At 43.5% G+C, this 24,242-nt stretch overlaps 1 protein-coding gene and 4 long non-coding RNA genes across 5 annotated transcripts; 2 read left to right on the top strand and 3 right to left on the bottom strand.

Annotated features, from left to right (window-relative positions):
- Window positions 1–1,087: 1,087 nt before the first annotated feature.
- LOC101165792 lies at window positions 1,088–2,661 on the bottom strand. Its single transcript, XM_004086755.3, has 5 exons — window positions 2,560–2,661; window positions 1,795–2,484; window positions 1,593–1,706; window positions 1,471–1,508; window positions 1,088–1,394 (listed from the first exon to the last, which is right to left on the bottom strand). Exons 1-5 carry the CDS (start codon window positions 2,612–2,614, stop codon window positions 1,266–1,268), a joined length of 1,026 nt encoding a protein of 341 aa, XP_004086803.1. The 5' UTR covers window positions 2,615–2,661; the 3' UTR covers window positions 1,088–1,265.
- A 9,338-nt stretch (window positions 2,662–11,999) lies between these two features.
- Window positions 12,000–12,416, top strand: LOC105353773. Its single transcript, XR_908504.3, has 2 exons — window positions 12,000–12,136; window positions 12,223–12,416. It is a non-coding gene; the product is annotated as an uncharacterized LOC105353773 (long non-coding RNA).
- Window positions 12,243–12,843, bottom strand: LOC110014849. Its single transcript, XR_002289852.2, has 2 exons — window positions 12,418–12,843; window positions 12,243–12,352 (listed from the first exon to the last, which is right to left on the bottom strand). It is a non-coding gene; the product is annotated as an uncharacterized LOC110014849 (long non-coding RNA).
- Window positions 12,844–16,916: 4,073 nt separating this feature from the next.
- LOC111949289 lies at window positions 16,917–17,247 on the top strand. Its single transcript, XR_002875301.1, has 2 exons — window positions 16,917–16,967; window positions 17,054–17,247. It is a non-coding gene; the product is annotated as an uncharacterized LOC111949289 (long non-coding RNA).
- On the bottom strand, window positions 17,074–17,316 carry LOC111949288. Its single transcript, XR_002875300.1, has 2 exons — window positions 17,249–17,316; window positions 17,074–17,183 (listed from the first exon to the last, which is right to left on the bottom strand). It is a non-coding gene; the product is annotated as an uncharacterized LOC111949288 (long non-coding RNA).
- Window positions 17,317–24,242: the final 6,926 nt, after the last annotated feature.

The raw sequence follows: 24,242 nt of genomic DNA on the forward strand, positions 1-24,242 counted from the left end.
TCTGAGCCTCTTCCTGTCTGCAGTGATTATGGACAGGCTGACACATGAGTTTAGACAGGAGTCACCATGGACTGTGATGTGATTTGTATTGAGAGCAGGAAACGGGTGGAGGAGAAGCTAGAGGTGGAGGTTTGCCATGGAAAGGAGAGGAGTGAAGGTTAGATGCAGCAAGATGGAGCACATGCGTGTGAATGAGAGGGACACAAGTGGAAGAGTGAGATTACAGGGAGAAGAGATCAAAAGGTGGAAGAGTGTATGTGTAGGATCAACGGTCCAGAATAATGCAGAGTGTGAAAAGAAGTGAAGACGCGAGTGCAAGCAGGTTTGAATGAGTGGAGAAAAGTTTCAGGTGTGATGTGTGATAAAAGAGTTTCAGCTGAAGTTTTTTTCTTACAGAGAAGGAAGGTCTAAGTGCAGGGATACCCAGTTAAGTTTAGTCTGTTCAGCTTAGTTTAGCCATTACCTATTTGATTCTATAGCTTTATGTTCTTTATGATTCATGTTTATTACACAAACTACTGGTTTGAAGCCCATTGAGATGACTGTTGTTGTAATATTAAATATAAATAAATTTATTGAATTGAAGTGAAAGGAAAGGTGAACAAAACTGTGATGAGACCAGCCATGTTGTTCTGCATGGAGACACTTTGGAAAAGACAGGAAGCAGAGCTGGAGGCAGCAGAGATGAAGATGCTGAGGTTCTGTTTGGAAGTGACCAGGATGGATAGAATCAGGAATGAGGACATCAGAGGGACAGAAGACGTTAGAGGTTTTGGAGATAAAGTCAGAGAGGCCAGACTGAGATGGTTTGGACATGTCCAGAGGAGAGACAGTGAATATGTAGATAGAAAGATGCTGAGTCTAGAACTGCCAGGCAAGAGGTCAAGAGGAAGACTAAAGAGGAGGTTTATGGATGACATGATGACATGAATGTAGCTGGTGTTAGAGGAGAGGATCCAGAAGACAGAGTTAGATGAAAGAAGCTGAATTAATTACAATGACAATAAATAAATCTTGAAAAAATGTAAAACAAGTTTTAATAAGCACAGAGGTTCTTATTTTTCCAGAATTTCACTTCTCATCAAAATCATGACAGTACAAACAGATGAAAACACACCTGAGTCTCCAGAGTTCATGAGAGAAAAAAGTAATAACATTTCAAATATCCAAAAGTTGGGGACAATATTCCAAACAAGAGTATCTATTATAAAAAATCAAAAAGTAGATTTGTAGTTTTGTAGAAAATATTTTTATTTGAAACAAATTCAGTTCTGCGGTCTCACACTGGCATAAACACAGTCGGTGTTGCCTCCGTTCTTCTGTCTTCTTGATCTGTTGGACTTCTTAACATTAACAGCAGCATAATGGAGGCTTTCTGTGTCTTTGTTCTCAGCCTGAAGATGAAAATAAAAACTTTACTTCAACCTTTGAAACAATAACATTTGTCATAATATTGAGATGATATCAAACCTCTGTTTGTGGTGTAGAGGCAGCTGCTGACCCTTCATCTGGTGTTAAAAGACAAAATGTTCATTTGCAAACAGCATGTTCAGAGAACTGTGAGAGAAAACTGAGATTCATAGTTTCTGTACCTTTAGACTGGAAGCAAATTTGTCTTTTTATCTTGTAAACCAGAAAAACAACAAGGATGCTCATGAAGGTCAAAGATCCAGTTAAGAAATACACCAACAAAGAGTTTGTCTGACCTGCAGAGAGTCACACAAACACATTTCTGATGTGAACTTTTTTTCACAAACTCTATGTTAACTCTCCACAAATATCACTGTAACTCACCTGTGAGGTCCAGCTTGGTTCCGTTTCCAAACAGTATGTGTCCACATGAGACAACAGCACAGTAGTAGATCCCAGGCTCATGCAGGTTGTTCATGTGCAGCTCATAGACACAGCTGTGTGTTTGTGTGTTGTTCTTTCTCTCACACTGATCATTCCTGCCTCCATGAGTGTAAATGAGTCCTGGATGAGAGTCTTCAGAGTCTTTGAACCAGTAAACTCTGTGTTCTTCATCACAGCTCCCAGTGTGGACTGTACAGTTCAGAGTCACAGAGTCTCCTGCATGGATGTTCTCAGAGGACGACTGAGTCACCAAAGTCTGGATGTCAGACGACGTGTCCCTCACATGGAGACTATAGGCCTCCAAAAATGTGAATGTATAAGTGTAAGAACTGATGCAGTAGTAAGTAGCAGAATCTGACATTTTCACATTTGAGATCTTCAAGTGGTTTTTGCCTTCATTTGTCTGTAGTTGTAACCGTAGATCGTTCTTGAAATCATCTGAAAAAGTTCCATTTTTCTTATAATCGAAAAATTCCGACATGCGCTGTGGTTTCTGTCCCAGAGGTTGTTTATACCAAAAATAAAAATCTGCTACAGTCCCTCTATGAAAACATTTCAAAGTCACTTCTTGTCCAACAAGAACTGATTCAAAATGTAAAGAAGCAGAAGATTTCTGAGCCCAAGAATAAGCTGAGGAATAAATAAACAAACACGCATTTATATACTTAATTTTTTAGCTTGTGGAGTTGATGAAATAAAACTCACCCACTGTTCCCAGGAGCAGACATGTCACACAGCCAGCAAACACCAGAAGAGTCATTTTTCTGAACCTGCTGAGTCTCACTGAGAGAGGCTAGTTAGTTCTCTACTTTTAAGTGTCAGGACTGGATGTGATCGGCCAATCAGAAGTGACTGAACAATCACATGCTCTTTAGCATCTTTTTTTTTTTCTTTATGTATTTCAAAGACATGCTTGATATTTCAAGTGTTGTTTCTAGAAATGTTTCTCAGATGTGAGTATGTGTTGTTGTCCGCCTCTGTTTGGTCTTGTGATGGACTGTAGAACTTTCCAGGGTTTACCCAGCCTTTGCCCAATAGTATTTGATAAGCTCCAGCAACCCCTTTGACCAGAAATAAAGTGGTTTTAGTAGAAAAATGGTTGTTGGTTTTCTTTTGTTAAATAATGTGGTCAGCACTGAGAGTGTGGAATTTGTCTGTCACTGTGCGTCTAGTCACTCCATTAGCTTCATAAATGTAAAAGTAGGGACTTAAACAAAAAAGCTCTCCACAACTGGAGCAAAGTTCCCAGAATTAAACTCTCAGCTTGTTTTTTTTTCTAAGTTGTGACAGCAAATGGTAACATGTGATTTAAAACTAAATAAATGTCCAAACGTCTCAACGTTTACAGACCTCAGAGATTTAATTCAGAAACATGAATGCTGAGTAAAAATCAAATGAATAAAGTTATATTTGATTGCTTAAATTTCTGTTGAAATAGTCCAAAATGCTGCATAGATGTTTTTCATATTTTTAAATGACATTTGGTTCCCAACTGTCTATTAATCAAACAGCGCTGATGCCTTACTCACATACTCCCATAGGGGTCAACCCCCCGTACAGGTGCTGCAGGTGTTTGGATGCAAAAAGGGAGGGCAGATGTGCCTTTTAGTTCACCAGAGGTTTATGTGGGCACCTTACTGGATTGAAAATGGAACATACTGCTGTGCACTAAGTGTATTGTGAAGTGTTTGTAAGGAGAATGTAAGTTACACGTAGATATATATAAAGGTGATGCTGCCAGATAGCTATTTTGGCCTGCACTTAATTTTGCTAGTTCAAGTCCTGGCCTCTTACTGCTTGTAAACAGGTGCTGCATGCACAGGATGTGAAGGTGATACATGATTGCATGTAACATGCTCATGGGATGCCCACAACTACACTCCGATTGTTTGATTTCCTACTTTCTAACAGCCAGACCTGCACAGAAGGTGAATGAGTGCCCACTTATCACTTAAACACTAGCCACGGTTACATGGCCAAAATATCTTGATGGAATAAATGGTCGGGTTAAAATTCAACCGTGAACATGGGCACAGAAAACCTTTTTCCAATTAGAAAAACCTTCAAGTGTCTCACCTTCGGTCGGAATAAATCATTTGGGCATGCGCAGTAGTGGTAAAAAAAATCCCGGAAGAGGAAATAGGTCCCGTTGTAAACAAAATGCTGCCACAGACATTTATGCAGCAGCAGCTCGGTAACATACGAGACAATCTTCCAAACGTGCTTTTTATTAGTGTCATGAATGTTATGAAGCGCCTGTTTGATCATCGTTTTATTTAATCCGTGTGGTCAGTGCTTTTTTTGTGGAAGAACGGAGCTGGAAGAAGGGTTAGGACAGGCTATAAACACGAGCTAACAACATTAGCCTGATGGACACAAAATCCAGGACCGTGCGGGAAATGCTGCAATCTGCATCTTGGCTGCACGTAAATGTGTGGGAATAACATCAGTCTTTGTTTTGTCGGGACACAACTGGAAACACAAATCTCCCTCGTGAGGATGTAAGAGAGGCGAAGAGCCAGCGGGGCGAGAGCGGAGCGGCGCTTTTCACGGGGCCTCCGCAGAGCAGCAGGTCGGTCCCGTATGCGCTCCAAGGCTTTCTCTGGAGTGAAACACTGTCTATGCATAACGTAAACCAGAGCAGTAGTGACACACGAATGAACCGTTTACATGCTCAACGATCGGATAAACGATAGGTATAACCCACCTATCTCCATCGGAAAGAAATTTTGATCCGAACGAGTCTGACCGGGGCAGAGTATTCCGAACGGTGTGGTTAGATAACGCATTTCCAATCTTTCCGATTACTTTTGCCCATAAAACGCAGCTACTGTTAATGTAACCTTGTGTGAAGGCTTTTTTGTGGGGGATTTAAAAAAAAGACTGTTAAACGTGGCTTTCTAAAGGGGAGCAAAAGCACACACTGGGACACAGTCTGCAATCAGAACATACAATCAATTGTTTATTGGTGCAGGTGCAGTTTAAATAGGCAGTGACATGGCATGACCACAGGGAACACACCTGAGAAGAATTCTCAATAATTGGGAGCACACCCATTGGACAATCAACCTGTTAACAATCCAAACAAGAATCTGCAAAAGGTAAGTAGCTTTAGTTTTGTTGCTGGTTTGGTCATTAGGTCAGCAACCATCTGATCCGTTGGACAATATTTCAAAAACACTTCACCATTGTTTACAGTTGATCTCACAAAATGATATTTAATATCAATATGCTTGCATCTCTGTCTATTTACAGGATTCTTTGCCAGTGCAATTGTGCTTTGACTATCTTCATAGATCACAGTTTTGTCATACTGATACTCATCGAAATGTTGAAGCAGCTGAGTCAAATACAAACATTCCTGTATAGTGGCAGCTAAAGCCATGTACTCAGCCTCACATGTTGACAGTGCTACAGTTGGCTGCTTCTTGGTCTTCCAGGAAATCAGGGGTCCATTTTTGCTTAGGCTAATACAATAACCAGAAGTACTACGTCTGTCATTGGTGTCACCTGCCCAATCTGCATCACTGTAAACCCACAGCCTTAATCCTTCATCACTTTTCCTGTAACAAAGTTTCTTATCATTTGTGCCTTTCAGATATTTTAGTACATGCTTTAAAGTTGTCCACTGTTCTTCTGTTGGTTCACTGAAATACTGTGACAATCTGCTAACAGCATAACTCAGATCAGGTCTAGTGCATGAGGAAAGGTATATTAGGCTACCTACGGCCTCTCTGTACTTCCTGGGGTCACTCATCTTTTTACCACCATCAGTGTAATACAACTTGGGTTTACAAGGTGTCGACCTGGGTTTACAATCTTGCATGTTAAACCTCTCCAGCAGTTTATCAATATAACTCTGCTGTGACATGGTCACTTCACCATCACACTGATCAAAGGTAATACCCAAAAAAGTTTTCAGCCTGCCCAGATCTTTGACAGTTTTTAAAACTCTTCCATCACTGGCAGCTATGACCAAGTCATCAACCCATATCAATATTATTATTTTTTCATATTCTGTTTCTCTCTTGTAAACACAAGGATCAACTGGATTTTGTACAAAGTTGTTTTCACACAGGTAATCATGTAACATTTTGTTCCGATTTTTACCTGATTGTTTTAGCCCATACAATGATTTTTCCAGTTTACACACAATTTTCTCATTTGTCTGAGATTTTACATCATATCCCTCTGGCTGTTCCATGTAAATTTCAAAATCAATTGGTGCATGTAGGTAGGCTGTCTTAACATCCATCTGGTGGAGGATCAAGCTTTCCTGGGCAGCTTTCTACATTAACACTCTCACACTGGTTAGGTTAACAGTAGGAGAAAAAGTTTCTTCATAATTTACTCCCAACTCCTGACTATATCCCTTGGCAACATACCTTGCCTACCTTGCATACCTTGTCAGACCCATCAGCATTACATTTGATTGCATAGATCCACCTACCCCCCACTGCTTTCTTGCCCTCAGGCAAAGTGGTCAGAGTAAATGTGTTGTTCTCCTGCAATGATTTCATCTCTTCATCCATTCCATCTATCCACTCTCTTGAGTTGGATGAAGTCACAGCCTCTCTAAAAGTTTGAGGCACATTCGAAACCATCTTATAGCAGTAATCAATGTTGATCTGTGCCTGATCATGCTGATCAGCAGTACCATTCTGGTGTGGCGAGTATGGTGCTGATGTTTCATGTCTAATCATATTCCTGCGAAGTAGTGCTTGGTAACCCTGTCCAACAAATTCGGTACCATTATAAGATCTGATACATTTAACTTTGCCATATGGAGCTATATCAGCTAGAAATCTCTCTGTAGCTTCCAAAGTATCACTTTTGTGCTTTAAAAAATACACAAACATTGCACTGGAGTAGTCATCGGAAAAGGAAAGTGCATACCTATAACCTTTCATTGGACTCTGGGTTAATGGGCCCTGCCAAGTCAGTATGTACCAGCTCTAATGCCAACGTTGCCCTTACATCAGACTTCCTGTTCCTACTTTGAATGAATTTACCTTGAATACACACTTCAGATTGCATAGATTTAGGTACTTTACCCTTAATTGACATGCCATCAACAATACATTCCAACTTCTGAACATCATTATAATTGCAATGTCAAAAAATCTCATGCCACGTCTGAATGTTATGGCAACTCATAGATTGATCACAGTTATTGTTCTCAGGAACCGTAGGCAAATAGAACAGTCTGTTGTGTTCATGAATAAGAAAACGTGTACCGTCTTTGTACTTCAGGACGTCTTCTCCCTCCTTGAAGATTACTGTTGCTCCGTTGGAAGTTGCAGCTCTCACAAAAGAAGATGTCTTGGGGATAGGAGGGGATATACAGCGCCTGCTTCAGTGTGGCACAAATGTGACGTCCCCCGCTGTCAACCAGCCACACCGGTGCTTCTCCTCTGCGCTCCGCAACCCCCTTGCACCTTGTCCCATCAGCCAGTTCCACACAGTGTGTTTCAGCCTGGAATTGATCGTCAAAGCTCTTAAACTTAGCAAGATCTGTAATGATATGCGATGTTTCACCAGTGTCCACCATCAACCCTTTTCTGGTGATTTCGCTCCCTGGCTGATAATCAGCGGTCACCAAGAAGGCAAAGGTGTTATCCGTCTCCTCGGATACTCCGCGTGCGTTGTCCTGTCGCTGCTGCTTCCGACCTCCTCGCCGTGTGTTGCTCTTGCCTTGGCTGTACCACTGCTGACCACGCTGACACTGTCTTGCCTTGTGTCCTCTCTGACCACAACGGAAACACTCAATGTCTCTGTTCTCTGCATTTCGCATCCTTGCACCTGACAGGGCACTAGTTTTCTGTGCCTGGGCACCCATGACGCACGGTGGCGCAGTGGTTAGCGCTCTTGCCTCACAGCAAGAAGGCCCCCGGTTCAAGTCCCGGCTGGGGGACGTGAAAAACAGAACATCAGTGGGGGACCTTTCTGTGTGGAGTTTGCATGTTCTCCCCGTGCATGCGTGGGTTCTCTCCGGGGTCTCCGGCTTCCTCCCACCATCCAAAAACATGCTTCATAGGTTAATTGGCAACTCTAAATTGACCATAGGTGTGAGTGCGGGAGTAAATTGTGAGTGAGGACATTCTACCCTGCAACAAACTGGCGACTTGTTCATGGTGTCCCCCCTGCCTTCGCCCACAAGTGGCCCGATAGGCTCCGGCAGCCCCGTGACCCCAAAAGGGATAAAACGGTACGCATGCTTTCAGTGTTCTCATAACTGCGCAATTTGGTCTTAAAATCTGCAAAAGAGAGGGTCTCATCGCTTTGAGTGACAAAAATTGAAAAAGGCTTGAATGATTCTGGCAACCCCTTTAAGACCATTGCAACCAGTAGTCCATCACTCAAAACTTCTCCGGCGTTCCTCAGCGCTATGATTGAAGTCTCAGCACGTATGATGTAATCAGTCACACTTTCACCACTTAACTTTTGCAGGGAGTCTTGCAATATCTTGAGAGCGCCACGCCCATCATCAGCGGCCTCTCGCATGACCAGAGACAAACTTTTATCATCAAGGAATTAAATAAGTTCAGCATATGCTTCAGCATTTTTCGCTGCATCCTCAGCCAGTGTGTCTTCATCCGCATCTGTGGCAGGTTCATTTAGAATTGTATCCTTCAGTTTCTGTAACCGCAAATGTCCCAAAAACTTTGTCTCCCAGAGTTCATAATTCTTTTCGTCTCCGTCAAACACAAGACGAGACCAACATGAACTTGTCCTTTCACTCATGGTGCTGGCACTCCAAAAGTTTGAAACAATAGCTTATCAAACTGTTTTGCTACTCACACCATGTCTGGGCAAACATCAGTGCATCTGGGCCCATAACCTGTTAAACGTGGCTTTCTAAAGGGGAGCAAAAGCACACACTGGGACACAGTCTGCAGTTAGAACATACAATCAATTGTTTATTGGTGCAGGTGCAGTTTAAATAGGCAGTCACATGGCATGACCACAGGGAACACACCTGAGAAGAATTCTCAATAATTGGGAGCACACCCATTGGACAATCAACCTGTTAACAAAGACAAATCCCAAAAAACAGTCTGCAGCTCACATACTTCAACCTTACTTACGTTTGGGTGTTGTTTAAGTGTTTGCCAGGTCTGGTGGTGGAGGAGACTAATTGAAGGAGACAAGCAGGATCAGGTGGGTCAGTGTAGTAACCTCCTCTAACCACTAGGAGGTTAAGGAGCTGTCCTGCAGATGGAGTAGTGGCTGGTATAGTGGTGATCTGTCGTCTGGATGTGAATAATGACAAGAGGGAAAGAAGGAGGGGAAACTCCAGAGGGTGCATGGAGGTAGAGGATGAATTTCTAGGTGGTCCAAAAACCAAGATAAAGGGCAGATAGGTACTCAATGGTGAAAGCATAAAGAAACAACTCTTTAGAATCCACAGCTTACCTGCAAAAACACGTTAGATGACGAACCAATGCCCCCATGAGGAGAGCTGTGAGTCACCTGGTGTCTGAACCAGCTAAAGATAATGAAAAACTTTTTCTTATTTATTTTTACAAAAATGAAATTGCATAAATGTAATTCATGAATAGCATAAACATGTTTTTAAGGTCATGTAGCTGTAAACTCAAATGAAACCAGGCTGAGGACAGATTGGGGCACAGAAAATGCACTTTTCCTAATTCTACCTGCACATCATTCATTTTTATATGAAATCTTAACCAAAGACAATTTGAAAAAAATGATAAAATTTTCAATTCTTGCCATTATGTCGGTTACAGTAATGTTGCATCTATAGAACCTCACCGTGCTTGGAACAACACCGGCTCTTTGATGTATGGTAGACTAGACACTGCTATTAAAGTTATTTAATAATAAAGTTCTATGCAAAGTAGGGTTGTGCCGATGGACGATATCATCGTCCATCCTGATGGGTGACTGACATCCCGATGGAGAGACCACCATCGTGATGCCACGCCCCCACCACGTTGCGAGTCAACACCATAAGCCGCGGTTACATGTACAAAATATCTTGAGGGGATCAATGGTCGGATTAAAATCCAACCATTTACATGGGCCCAGAAAAATGTTTTCAGAATATAAAAACGTTCACTAAGGTCACACTTTCCGTCGGAAAAAATCATTCGCACATGCGCAGTAGGGTTTGAAAACTGGAAGGATATAAATTCCGCCGAGCGGCTTTTTTTTTTCAAACTTTATTGAATGTAACAATTCAATACAAAACAATGTTAAACAGCGCCGAGCGGCTATATACATTGACATGTCAGCTCGGTAAAATACGGGATGATCTTTTAAACGTGCTTTTAATAATGTTACGGTTATTATGAAACACCTGTTCGCTCATCATTTGAATTTTAATCCGTGTGGTCAGTGCTTTTTCTGACCAAAGCCAGGATTAGCAGTATGCTAACACGGGCTAACAACATTAGCTTTGGGTGGCGCTGCATGCTGTGAATAACATCAGCCTTTATTTAGTCGGGACACGACTGGAAACACAAATCCACGTGATTGTTTGAATGTTTTCTAAGGACTGAGCGACATTTCTGCTTTGAAGCTCAAACCGCTGTGTGTGCTGACGATCCGAGCTGTGCTCAGCTCAGACACACACTTTTAGACCCGGTTCTGACTTCGGTAGCTCGTACCCCTAGAGCTGCGGGACGGATCGCAGTCTTAAATCTCCCACATATACCGCTCATGTACCCCCCCCCCCCTTTCCATCAAACACAAAGCTGTAAATCCGCACTCCGCCGGTCCAATTCGCTAGTTAAGTGCGGGAGCGGACTACACTTCTTTTCTATTTTGTTTGTTACTTTTTTTGTTAAAGTCACTTCCCTCAGTTTATACTGGATCATCGCGGATTAGTCATTAGTTGGGAAATAAAATGAAAAAAGAAAAATAACGAATAGCAGTTATATAAGAACGAAAAATGTAAAAATACCCCACCCCACCCCCCCCCCCTCCAGGCGATGTCATCGTCCATCCCGATGGTTGACAGCAAACATCGTCAACAGCCAATTTACGGGACATCGCCCAACCCTAATGCATAGTGGATTGAAGGCTGTTGTTTATGAGTATCTTATGAATACATTTGTTGTATTTATCTGACACGTCCTATAGTCTGGTCTGTAAAAAAATTGTATGACATTAAACCAGTTTGTGGTCTCATACTGGTGACACACGGAACAGCTCATTAGCATAGCAGTATAGTATGTACTGCAATGCTAACATTTGAAAATGTTTGTCATTGTTACGTACAAACTATAGTGGGCATTCCACAAGCTCTCTTCTCCATTCCATTCTGATGCATCCGATTGCATGTTAGTTTGGGGTTGTGAGCGGCTGTAAGCTAGCAGGAGAGAGTGTAAACAAAGGGATAATGGGAAATTAGTGGAGGCTTACAGCCCTGCTCACAACTCGGAGGCAAATTTCTGATGGACTTCTTCCTCTTTGCAGACACTTTTGTTTTATTGTTTTTTTTAGTAAAAAACAAAACAACATAATACTAATTAAAAGACCACTGAGTTAGATTAGGCATCAAGCACTCACTAGCGTGTTATGCTGTCAGAGGTCTTACAGGATTGAGGTTGGCAAGTCACAACAGCATGGAGGAAGAGTGTTTATAGTGTGACTTGACTTCACAAATCCATTTTTTCTAGAACATGCTGTATGTAAAACTAGCATTACTACGTCTATGAAGACTCTCATTCATCCAGACCCGAAACCACGTAGGCTAAGTGGACAACACCTCCAGTTTCAGGTCTGACTCCTCCCCCATGAGCGCATATATACCAGCTCTTAGACCAGCTATTTCAGAATTGACAAAGCCTCTTGGATAAGAGGTGAAACGTCTTCCAACTTTAAAACCAAGTCCAGATGACATCCCCTAAACCTACTACAATACCATTACTTCTTCCGCTTTCGGCTTCTCCCATCAGGGGTCGCCACAGCGAACAAGTCGCATGGTAAACTTGGCAATGTTTTTTACGCCGGATGCCCTTCCTGACGCAACCTTCTCAAACCGGGCTTGGAACTGGCACAGGGGCAGAGAAGGGAACAGGGAGCAGCCCGGAGTCGAACCCTGGTTTCACGGATGGAAGGCGCCGCGAACCAGCACGAGCTAAACCGGCTCCCGTACTACAATACCATTACTACGTGTCACGGTGCCCCCGGCCGGGTCCTCCTCATCAGCTCCACCTGATGCCTCCAGCTGCGCCTCCTCATCCTCATCAGCCAGCAGACTCTTAAGGAGACCACGGACCTGTAACCGACGCTAGTTCGTTGTACTCCTATGGTGCATCTCCTGGCCTCTCATAGATTCTGGCCCTTGCCTGTCTCTTGCTTACCACTAAACTGCTTTTGTCTCCACATTCATTCCAGGACCTCGCTTACCGGAGGAGCATACCTGATCACGGGTCACCTCTCGCCGTCTCGCTCGGACGTTCTCCAACCCCAGTCTCGGATCACGCGGTTGCTGCCAACAATACCCTCCAACCACTCCTTGGACAATCTGGAAGGATACTGGAGCTCAAGTCCATCCTGACCTTTTCTAATTAAAAACCTCATTATTCTCACCTCACTGCCTGCCGAGCCTCCTTCCGGGTTCCAGCACCTGAGTCGACCACGCTTGCTAATCATGACAGAACGAACTAGCCTTTCCTCCGACTCAGCTGACCCGGAGGGACTCCGCCTTGCCATCGCTCAACAAGGTATGTTGCTCAGTCGTCAGTCTGATGCCCTCTCACAAATGTCCGCTGCTCAACAGGAGTTATTCCGCCGCCTGGACAGCATCACGCACACCCTAGCCGGATTTTCGGCCCAAGCTTCTAGCCCCATCGCCGCTGCTACACCTCCCGCTTCGGATGACATCACCACCGTCACTTCCGTCTCCCCGGAGGAAAACATCCGGTCGCAGCCGGAACCTTTTCACGGTGACGTAGAAACATGCGGTGGTTTCCTATTACAGTGCCGACTGCTCTTTCAACAAGCACCCCGGTATTATCATTCAGATCAGTGCAAGATTTCCTTAGTTGTCAATTCCCTCCGCAGCAAAGCTCTTCAGTGGGCCCAGGCCTTTTTGGCCACCCATCCACTCTCACATCTCCCCTTTGACCGCTTCATAGGTGAATTTCAACTAGTTTTTGACCAACCACGCAAACAGGAGGAAGCGACCCGGCGGTTACTCAGCCTTAAGCAGCGTAACCGTCCGGTGAGCGACCACATTATAGACTTCCGGATTTTGGCGGTTGAAGCGGGCTGGCCGGACATTGCCCTCAAGGGTGTTTTCTATCAATCCCTGAATGACAAAATCAAAGATCACTTATGTACCCAACCCGAAGCGGATACTTTTGAGGAACTTGTGACCGCCGCGCTCCGCTCTGACATACGGCTCCGTGAGCGCCAGGCAGAACGGAGTTTAACCACACGCCGGCCTTCCTCTGACGTTCCTCACCATTCCTTTCAGGTTCACCATCCTACGACCGCTGGCGCTGACGCCTCTAGCAGCTTCACTGACGAACCCATGCAGATAGGACATTCGAAACTCTCTCCTGCTGAAAGGCATAAACGCCGCAACGAGGGATTATGTTTTTATTGCGGAGATGCCAGCCACACTGTTTCACATTGTCCCATCCGTTTAAACTCCCGAACCCCTCGCTAAGCGACAGGTCGCGAGGGGACCTGTCGGAAAAGACCACAGAGCCTTTCCTGTTCATGCCTGTCAAGTTTTCATGTCTGAATCATGTCCATGAATGTAATGCCTTAATTGACTCTGGAGCTGAACACAGCCTCATAGACTCTAATCTCGTTCGTCAACTTCAACTACCGGTTGAAGCTCTAATCACTCCCGTTAAGGCTGCCGGTTTGGGGGGTAAATTACTCTCAAAAATCACTCAACGTACGGAACCTATTCAGCTGATTTCGTCCGGTAATCACCGCGAGTACCATCAGTTCTTTATTACCGACTCTCCTCAAACCCCGGTTATCTTAGGGTTTTCCTGGTTGCGCCAACATAATCCCCAAATAGACTGGTCTAAATCCCGGGTAGTTAACTGGAGTACCTTCTGCATGGCTAATTGTTTACATTCTGCTCTTCCCACCTCAGGCGCTGCCAAATTCCCAGAACAGGAGGATGTTGACTTGTCTAAGGTTCCATCCTGTTATCATGACCTCAAGACCGTGTTCAGTAAGTCTAAGGCCTGTGCTTTACCACCTCATAGGCCTTATGACTGCGCCATTGAACTCCTCAGTGGAGCCCCCCTTCCCAAGGGTAGGTTATTTAATCTGTCTGGACCTGAGAAACTCTCCATGGAGAGTTACATTCAGGAGGCGCTCTCTCTCGGTCACATCCGCCCTTCCACGTCTCCTGTTGGAGCGGGATTTTTCTTCGTTGAGAAAAAGGATAAGACCCTCAGACCCTGTATTGACTACCGAGAGCTAAACCAAATAACGGTAAAGGATAAATACTCTCTTCCCCTTATTTCTTCCGTCTTCGACTCCGTCCAGGTAGCCAACATTTTCACGAAACTAGATCTGCGTAACGCATACCATCTCGTTAGGGTTCGAGAGGGGGACGAGTGGAAAACCGCCTTTAATACCCCTCTCGGACACTATGAATACTTAGTCATGCCCTTTGGTCTCACCAACGCCCCTGCCATCTTTCAACGGCTCGTAAACGACGTCCTGCGGGACTTTCTTAACCGCTTCGTCTTCATCTATCTGGATGATATCCTCATCTACTCCAATAACCCAGTTGAACATCGTCATCACGTCCGGCTTGTCCTCGAGCGTTTATTGGAGAACAAGCTTTTTGTTAAATCCGAAAAATGCGAGTTCCATGTCGATTCTGTAGCGTTTTTAGGTTACATTCTCGAGGCTGGCCAAATCAAACCAGACCCTTCAAAACTACGAGCCGTGTCTGAGTGGGAAGTTCCCCAGTCTCGCAAAAAACTACAACAGTTTCTGGGTTTCGCCAACTTTTATAGGAGATTCATAAGAAATTATAGTAGCATCGCAGCCCCACTCACTCAGCTTACCTCCATCAAGGTTCCCTATGTTTGGAACAACGCTGCTGACTCTGCCTTCCATGAACTTAAAGAACTGTTTACTTCAGCCCCCATCCTCATTCAACCTGATCCTCACAAGCAATTTATTGTTGAAGTAGACGCCTCGGACTCTGGGGTAGGGGCTGTGTTATCCCAGCGTGAATCACCTTCCGGCAAACTCAAACCCTGTGCCTTTTTTTCAAGAAAACTCAATCCTGCTGAGCGTAATTACGACGTCGGCAACCGGGAGCTACTGGCCATCAAGCTGGCACTGGAGGAATGGAGACATTGGTTGGAGGGGGCAGAACAACCGTTTATTGTGTGGACTGACCACAAGAACCTGGCCTACCTCCGTTCAGCCAAGAGACTCAACTCCAGACAGGCCCGTTGGTGTCTGTTTTTCGACAGGTTTAATTTTACCATCACCTATCGTCCAGGCAGCAAAAACGGCAAACCCGATGCCCTGTCCCGAAAATACAGCACCACCGACGGATCTGCTACACCACCCATTATTCCGGACTCTCTATTTGTGGGCAACCTCACGTGGGACATAGAAGCGAGAGTGCAACAGGCCCAAGGTGAGAAACCCGATAATACTAACTGCCCGCCTGGTACCCTGTTTGTACCCGATAGGCTCAGGTCTGATGTCATCACCTGGGGCCATTCGTCTAAGATCGCTTGCCACGGTGGGGTTCGCCGCACCCTCATGCTCCTTAAACGCCGTTTCTTCTGGCCTTCCATGGAAAGCGACGTACGCGAATACGTCTCTGCCTGTACCACCTGTGCCAGGGCCAAGTCATCCAACTCACCTCCTGCTGGTCATCTCCATCCTCTGTCTACGCCCAGCCGACCCTGGTCACACATCGCCGTTGATTTTGTCACTGGACTGCCTCCTTCTCATGGTTACACGGTCATTTTTACCATCATTGATCGTTTTTCTAAATCTGCTCATTTCATTCCCCTCTCTCAACTGCCCACAGCCACCGAGACAGCCCAGATCCTGATTAATTTTGTTTTCCGTCATCATGGCATACCATCCGACATCGTGTCTGACCGGGGTCCACAGTTCACGTCCCAAGTCTGGAAGGCCTTTTGCTCCGCCCTCGGGGCCTCCGTCAGCCTCTCGTCGGGGTATCATCCCCAATCTAACGGCCAGGCCGAAAGGGCCAATCAAGAACTTGAGGCTTCCCTACGCTGCCTGGTGGCCCAGAATCAAGGGGATTGGTCGGATTACCTCGTATGGGTGGAATACGCTCACAACAACCATCCTTCGGCAGCGACGGGTATGTCACCTTTCGAGGCATCGTTGGGTTACTCACCACCCTTGTTCCCTACCCAGGAGCTCGATCTGGCGGTGCCCTCCGTGCAGTTCCATCTCCAGCGCTGCCAGGAAGTTTGGCACCAGGCTCGGACTGCTCTCCTGCGTTCCAAAGAGAGTAACTGCCAGATCGCGAATCGTCACCGAGTGGTGAGTCCCTCTTACCAGCCAGGGCAACAGGTGTGGCTCTCTTCTAGGAACATTCCTCTCCAGGCAACCTCTCGTAAATTGGCTCCCCGCTACATCGGGCCTTTTCCCATCGACCGTGTAATCAACCCCAACTGTGTCCGCCTCAAGTTACCTGCTGCCCTCAAAATCCATCCTTCATTTCATGTGTCCCAAGTCAAGCCTGTCCACCAAAGCTCCCTTTGCCCGCCGTCCGCTTCCCCTCCACCCGCCCGGCTCATCGATGGCGCCCCGGCCTACACCGCCAGCCGGGTCTTGGACGTTCGGCGCCGGGGTCGTGGATACCAGTACCTGGTGGACTGGGAGGGTTATGGCCCGGAGGAGCGGTCGTGGGTCCCGCGCTCATTCATCTTGGATCCCTCCCTCGTTGACGACTTCTTCCGGGCCAACCCCGATCGCCGCCCTGTTCCGCCTGGAGGCGGTCGTTGGAGGGGGGGTACTGTCACGGTGCCCCCGGCCGGGTCCTCCTCATCAGCTCCACCTGATGCCTCCAGCTGCGCCTCCTCATCCTCATCAGCCAGCAGACTCTTAAGGAGACCACGGACCTGTAACCGACGCTAGTTCGTTGTACTCCTATGGTGCATCTCCTGGCCTCTCATAGATTCTGGCCCTTGCCTGTCTCTTGCTTACCACTAAACTGCTTTTGTCTCCACATTCATTCCAGGACCTCGCTTACCGGAGGAGCATACCTGATCACGGGTCACCTCTCGCCGTCTCGCTCGGACGTTCTCCAACCCCAGTCTCGGATCACGCGGTTGCTGCCAACAATACCCTCCAACCACTCCTTGGACAATCTGGAAGGATACTGGAGCTCAAGTCCATCCTGACCTTTTCTAATTAAAAACCTCATTATTCTCACCTCACTGCCTGCCGAGCCTCCTTCCGGGTTCCAGCACCTGAGTCGACCACGCTTGCTAATCATGACAACTACGGTTACTTAAAAACAAGTGTTTTTATACAAACATTATCTTACAGTTTTTGATGATAAAAGTTGCAAAGAAACGTTGCTTCTACAAAGTATCACATTTTCATTTTGAAGTTATCATTAAAAATATTCAGGTATCATGTTCAATCAGATCTTTCAACGCTGCAAACTTTGTGTTCATTTTGTTATATCTGTAATTACAAATCACTTCTCTCGTCTCTGATATTCTACTGTAAAATAATAATTAATATATATATATATATATATATATATATATATATATATATATATATATATATATATATATATATATATATATATAATAATAGTTATTGACTGATGAATGTTATAGAGCATGTGATTGGTCAGTCACTTCTGATTGGTCGATCACATTCAGTCCTGACACTTAAAAGTAGAGAACTAACTAGCCTCTCTCAGTGAGACTCAGCAGGTTCAGAAAAATGACTCTTCTGGTGTTTTCAGGCTGTGTGACATGTCTGCTCCTGGGAACAGTGGGTGAGTTTCATTCTTTTAAGAGCTTTGATAAATATTTGTTACACCGAACTATAAAAGTTGAAAGATTAAAAATAGAAATGCATGTTTGTTAATTTTTTTCTCAGCTAATTCTTGGGCTCAGGAATCGTCTGCTTCTTTACATTTTGAATCAGTTTTTGTTGGACAAGAAGTGACCTTAAAATGTTTTCTTGAAGGCACTGGGGCAAATGTCTTTTTCTGGTATAAACAACCTCTGGGACAGAAACCACAACTCATGTCTGAATTTTTCAATCATAAGGAAATTGGAACTTTTGCAGATGATTTCAAGAACGATCCACGGTTTGAACTGCAGACAAATGAAGACAAAAACCACTTGAAAATCTCAAATGTGAAAATCTCAGATTCCTCTACTTACTACTGCATCAGTTCTTACACTTATAAAGTGACATTTTTGGAGGCCTATAGTCTCCATGTGAGGGACACGTCGTCTGACATCCAGACTTCAGTGCATCAGTCGTCCTCTGAGAACATCCATGCAGGAGACTCTGTGACTCTGAAGACTCTCATCCAGGACTCATTTACACTCATGGAGGCAGGAATGATCAGTGTGAGAGAAAGAACAACACACAAACACACAGCTGTGTCTATGAGCTGCCCATAAAGAACCTGACAGAGTCTCATGCTGGGATCTACTACTGTGCTGTTGTCTCGTGTGGACACATACTGTTTGGAAACGGGACCAAGCTGGACCTCACAGGTAAGAATCTATTTGTAAGCGATGCTTTTGACAAAAGTTTGTACTTTTTGTAAATGCCATATGGATTTGTGAATGTTTTCTTCAAACTTTTCTCAGCGCAAGAATCAAAATTTCCTCTATTCATGTATTTCCTGAGAGGAGCTCTGGCAGCTTCGCTGATCTTCATCAAATCTTTCATAATACACAAGACAAAAATCTGCAAATACAACGGTGGGTGAACTTTAATGTTTTACATGTTAATGTATTTAAATAAAAATAAAAATAGCCAAAGGGGTAAAAAAAAGTCTTCTTACCAAGAATTCCTATTTTTTAGGAAAAAAACTTTAGTCACTAAGATGCTTTTTTTACAAGATTATTTTTTAGTTGAAGAACTTTCTTTATAAGATTATTTTTTTCTTGAAACAAGTGTCTTTTTTATCTTCAGTAATGCTTTGAAATGGGCTGTTTAACAAAAAATATTTCTGTTGTTTAACAAGAGGAGAAATATGCAGCTCCTGCCTTGACCAGAACAAAGGTAAGACTTGGTTTGGTGACTCAAAGCAGAGAATAAAAATAATAATATAAAGAATGCTTATTAGTATAATTTAAAAACCTTTTTTGATGTTAAATTCATAATTTCTAGGATGAAGATCCCTGTTACTCTGCATTCAAGGGAATCAAGATAATGGAAATGGAGAACACCTGGAGTGTGTGTGTGTGTATTTCAGAGCAAAGCAGCAAAACTGAATGTATTTTTGTGTTCCTTAGCACATGGCAGAATGTTTATCTGTTCGAATAAATAACAACTTTGCATTTTCGATCACAATAGCCATATATTTTTAAGCAGTCTAGCTGTGTTACAAAAAATGTCTGGTTTGTGTCATTAAAAATGTTTGTCTTTTTGTATTAAAGATTTAAAACAACGATATTGATTGTAAACCGTAACTCATTGTTTTTTTTTAATTTATACCACATACTATTACCAAAGAAATGTACACTACAAATCTTTGTGTGCCTGTGGTCTACACAATGAAGACCAGACTTTTGCCCTCACAAACTCTACACCCTTTCGGTCTCCAGCAGGAAGTTTTAACAGAATTTTCTTTAACTTTTTCTCTAACATCTTTTCTGCAAAAAGTTTATGTCTCTTTATATTATTCAACCACAAACTGATGACAACAATAGTTCAGTAGAAGAGTCAGAAAGTGTTCTTGTTGAAGGACCAAATGGAGGAAATTAGTTTAGTGGTTTCCTTGTGTGTTTATGTAACAAGGCAACTTTATTTTTCGACCTCTTGGTCCTACAGAGGATGAGAGTCCTCACTTCTCTTTTGGATGAAGAAGAGGGCAAAAAAGTTTGTCAGAAAAAATCTGCTGTGTCAAACAAAATAAAGTCAACAGGAAAAGAAATGTGTCCAGTTAGCATTTTTTCAGAAGGTCACAGGGTCAGTTTCTGCCATTGCTGTGCATGCATCCAAGTGTCTTTGGAAAGGAGACTGAACTCCACACTGAGTATGGGGGTCTGCCTAGCACCCTGCAGGGCACTGCCATCAGTGTGTGAATGTGTGTGCAGGTGTGAATCAGACTTAAAACAGCACCAATCCTCAAAGGTTCCCACCTGAAGGGTCAGATCCAGATAACCTAAAAATGAAACTGGACAGAAGGAAGGGGTCTGGAGGAGGACCAGAAAAAGAACTAAACCAGTAATACAAACTGAAGTTTTTAATGCATAAAAAATGTTGTGCTAATTCAATTATTATATTACCAAAAGTATTTGCTCACCTGCCTTGACTAACACATGACCTTAAGTGCCATCCCATTCCTAACCCACAGAGTTATTTATCCATCTTCTGCTCCTATTAGAGCTTCAACTCTTCTGGGAAGGCTGTCCACGAGGTTAAGGAGTATTTCTAGGAATTTTGGACCATTATTCCTAAAGCACAAAGGTGAAGTCACACTGATGTTGGTGGAGAAGACCTGGCTCTCAGTCTCCGCTCTAATTCATCCCAAAGGTGTTCTATTGGGTTCAGATCAGGACTATGGCAGGCCAGTCAAGTTCATCCATACCAGACTCTGCCCTCCATATCTTTATGGACCTTTCTTTGTGCTCAGTCACGGTAGTAGAGGAAGGGGCCCATTCCAAACTGTTCCCACAATGTTGGAAGCATGGAACTGTCCAACATGTTTTGGTTTCCTGAAGCACTCAAACTTCCTTTCACTGGAACTAAGGGACTTGATTTTATACACCTGTGGCCAGGCAAAGTGATCAGCACACCTGATTCTGATCTTTTAAAAGAGTGAAAGAAAACCTTTGGTAATATAGTGTAGCTTTATACTGGAGCTGATAAACAAAAACAAAATAGACTAACCCCACACAAAGCAGTTGGGTCCTTTCTGTGGGGAGTTTACATGTTCTCCCTCTGCATGCATCGGGGGTTTTTTTGGGTTCACGAGCTTCTTCCCACATGCTTCCTCTCTGAATTGTTAGTCCAAAGCAGGGGTGTGTGTTAACAGACATTCAAATTTCTCCTTATTGGGATGAATACAAAATTATCAAACACAAAGATTCATGATCATATTCATTCTGGTTTTAATAAAAGGACTGAAAACAAATAATGCTCAGGCAGGAATCAGTATCACACTTTTTGACTAGGAGACAGAAAGAAAGTTTTAACCCCTTGATGGCTGAGTTTATTTCCAATCAAAAGTAATGTTTTCAGTCATGTTTTGTATTTAACTAGATGCTAAATTAGGTTGAGATCGGGCTGAGGTCAGTGTTTTGACCTTCATAGAATGAAGCCACGTTAATTTTCGGAACAGATCTAGAGAAAAATAATGTCCAGAAATCCAATTCATATCTCAAGATATTTCTAAAATGACTATAAATACACAGTGGAATGGTCATTTCTGAGGAAAAAAGTGCAGTTTACATACAGCACATCATTTACGGCGGGGTATTTTCTTTGTGGCTGGTTGGGTTTCTGGAAAGAATTGGTCTGTACCCCCCCCCCCCCCCCCCTTTCTGAAACACCATTCTTGCTCCTAACCCTTTAAAAGTACTGGAGAAGCTACATTAAGAATTATTGAAAATAAACATCACTTTATTTCCTCAATAATAGTTTTACATCCTTGTTGGTTAGTGCATATTCGTTCCATTTGTTTTAAGCAATGAAATATATTTTGTGGTGGAAATCAGACAATGCTGACAGTCCCCTCTCTATATTTTAAGTTACCAAAACAAAAGCACTAAAAATGTGCCTGGGTAAAAGCAACTCATGTATGAGATACCGTTGCAGCGCTTAACATTGTGATCATTAATCAAACTAAATTTGACAATTTTATTTCAAATAAAGACGTATTGAAATTCAAGTTGAGTTTTTTCTAAGTCATATTGCTCCATTTGGTTATGCATTGGAGAGTCAAATCAAATTGAGGATTATGTAATTTGAGCCAGGAATATCCTAGAACAATAAAAGGTCTGAGGACAGCGAGTGATAAAAAATTGAATACGTTCCCTGTGGTTACCGGAAGTAATGAAGAGTATATATATATATATATATACGTATATATTAGAGAAAGGGCTTGACCCCCTAAACCCGCAGCTTTGATAGGGGTGTCCAGAGGTTTGACGGGCAGTGAAAGAAGCGTGTCGAGATCATGATCAATTAAACTTTGTACGGCTCCGAAAACGAGAAGGGTTTGAAAGTCAGAAACTTCTGACTGGTGACAAATCTTGACAGGAACAAACAGTAATTATTTCTTAGAGGAGTTCAATGAACAGCCCACCCACAGCCTGTCTTCTAGCGGGGGGATCTGATGTTAACCGTAATGGCATTGTGAGACTAGATGACTCTGAGTGCCGCAATAAAAACATGAACCCTCCTCCTTACGTTTTTGACGCTCTTCTGCAGATAACTTGGAATGTCCAATCTGCATGGGTTCTTCCAGAACTTTGCAAGGATTTTCGAAAACAGCTGGACGAGATGAATTAGAAGCGATAGATTGCTGAGTAATGGTAGTTGGTGGCTTACGGTTCTTACGGGTCAGCTGGGTCAGGAGTAAGGCCAGTTCGTTCTGTCATGACTAAGAGACGAGGCAGACCCAGAAGCTGGAACCCGGAAGGAAAACACAGGTAAGTTACATGGTAAGTAATAAGTTTAATTTCGTAGCCTGGTTAGGAGTAGTGGCATGGCTGGAGGTTCTGGCGTAATTAGGTTTCCTAGGCGTAGCAGGAGATCTTGGCACGGACAGAATTCGTGCTGTGACTGGAGGTCTTGCAAAGACCTGGCTCGTGGCGTGACTGGAGGTCTTGATGTGGTCCTCAGGATTTTCAAGAACGTAGCGGCGGCTCATGGGGATCTCTGACTCAGGTGGCTCTGGTGAATGGTAGTCCTGAGGCATGAGAGCAAAAATTAGCAAGAGGCAAAAACATGGAAGCAAGACAGGATACGAGATTAAGCACCATAAGAGGCAACGACAGGTGTCCATACCAATTGGACAACAGCTTTTTAATATCTGTGTAGAGAACATAAAGTATTTTATGCTTTGCTGCATGTCTTATTAAGTTTATGATGTTGATCTATGGTCACATACACCTGTATAGGGGTTGACCTGTATAGGTGCTGCCAGTTTTGGAGTTGTTCAGGCCTGTGGTTTTACAGCAGAGCAGCTGATTCAAGGCCCATCTTAAGGGGAGTAGAGGTGTTACTTGCAGTTCCCAAGAAGCTCATTCAAAATGGAATGTAGAATTGTTGTGTGTGGTAAGTGCATCGTAAAAGATTCTTAAGGCTAATGTAAGTTGCATGCACTTATTCGAAACTCAAATCACCCGTACAGCATTTGTCTCAACTGCCCATATGGCTGGATATGGGCTGTCTGTCTGGGTGTAGGCAGTGAACAGCTCATAGGCGGTAGGTAAAATTTGTGGGGTGGAAAAAAAAGGAAAAATCCATCACACGTGCATGTGTCTCCCTTACATCTCCCTAACTTACCTTTGCATATTGTATTAGTATTCTAGAGATGGAATTTGTGGCTCTTTGTTGGGCTGAATCTTTTGGATCAGTTTATTTCAAAGAACCATTCAAAAGACTGGCTGATTTGGCTCTATATCGACTTTTAAGAACCCATTCTGAATTTAAGTAATTTGATCCTAGAAATAATCACAAGGAAGATTGATGGGATGAGATCTGGATTAGAATAATTCTGATTTTCCACCAATAACTGACTTTTAATTATTTTTTGAAACATCAATTATAGCTTCATTTGACATATTGGACAAGATGTTAAAGCCTGACATGGATTCATTATGAATAGGTTTACTATCCCTCTGAGTTAATAGTTAGATCACTATCTTCCCTTTGTATGAAGATTGTGCTTTGAATTAAGTTATTGATGTAAAAACTAAACCTGTAACTAAACCTGTAACGCTTAAAGAACCATTAGGTCCAGGGTCTTACTGACAACATAAGTGAAAGCCGATAAATCTCACTCTCACTACACTGTTTATTAAAATATACTTTATTATGTTTTGTGACCATCAATGTAATGGTGGCCTGTCAGTTACTCTCCCCCTCCCCCGCCTCTCATGCTTTGGATGCGACCAGCTGATCCCACTCACCTCATCATTGCCTCTGCCTTCATAAGGATCCTGTGGATCTTCAGTCGATGCCAGTTTGTTGTTCCTCCAACGGTGCTTAGT

Source organism: Oryzias latipes, chromosome 18, assembly GCF_002234675.1.
Source record: "Oryzias latipes chromosome 18, ASM223467v1".
NCBI lineage: Eukaryota > Metazoa > Chordata > Actinopteri > Beloniformes > Adrianichthyidae > Oryzias > Oryzias latipes.

Excerpts from the sequence above, each read along its gene's own strand:
- LOC101165792 (XM_004086755.3), bottom strand. The coding sequence starts at position 2,614 with ATGACTCTTCTGGTGTTTGCTGGCTGTGTGACATGTCTGCTCCTGGGA. Across the intron at positions 1,707-1,794 it reads AACCAAGCTGGACCTCACAG|GTCAGACAAACTCTTTGTTG; the intron begins GTGAGTTACAGT and ends GACTCTCTGCAG. Across the intron at positions 1,395-1,470 it reads CCTCTACACCACAAACAGAG|GCTGAGAACAAAGACACAGA; the intron begins GTTTGATATCAT and ends TTTCATCTTCAG.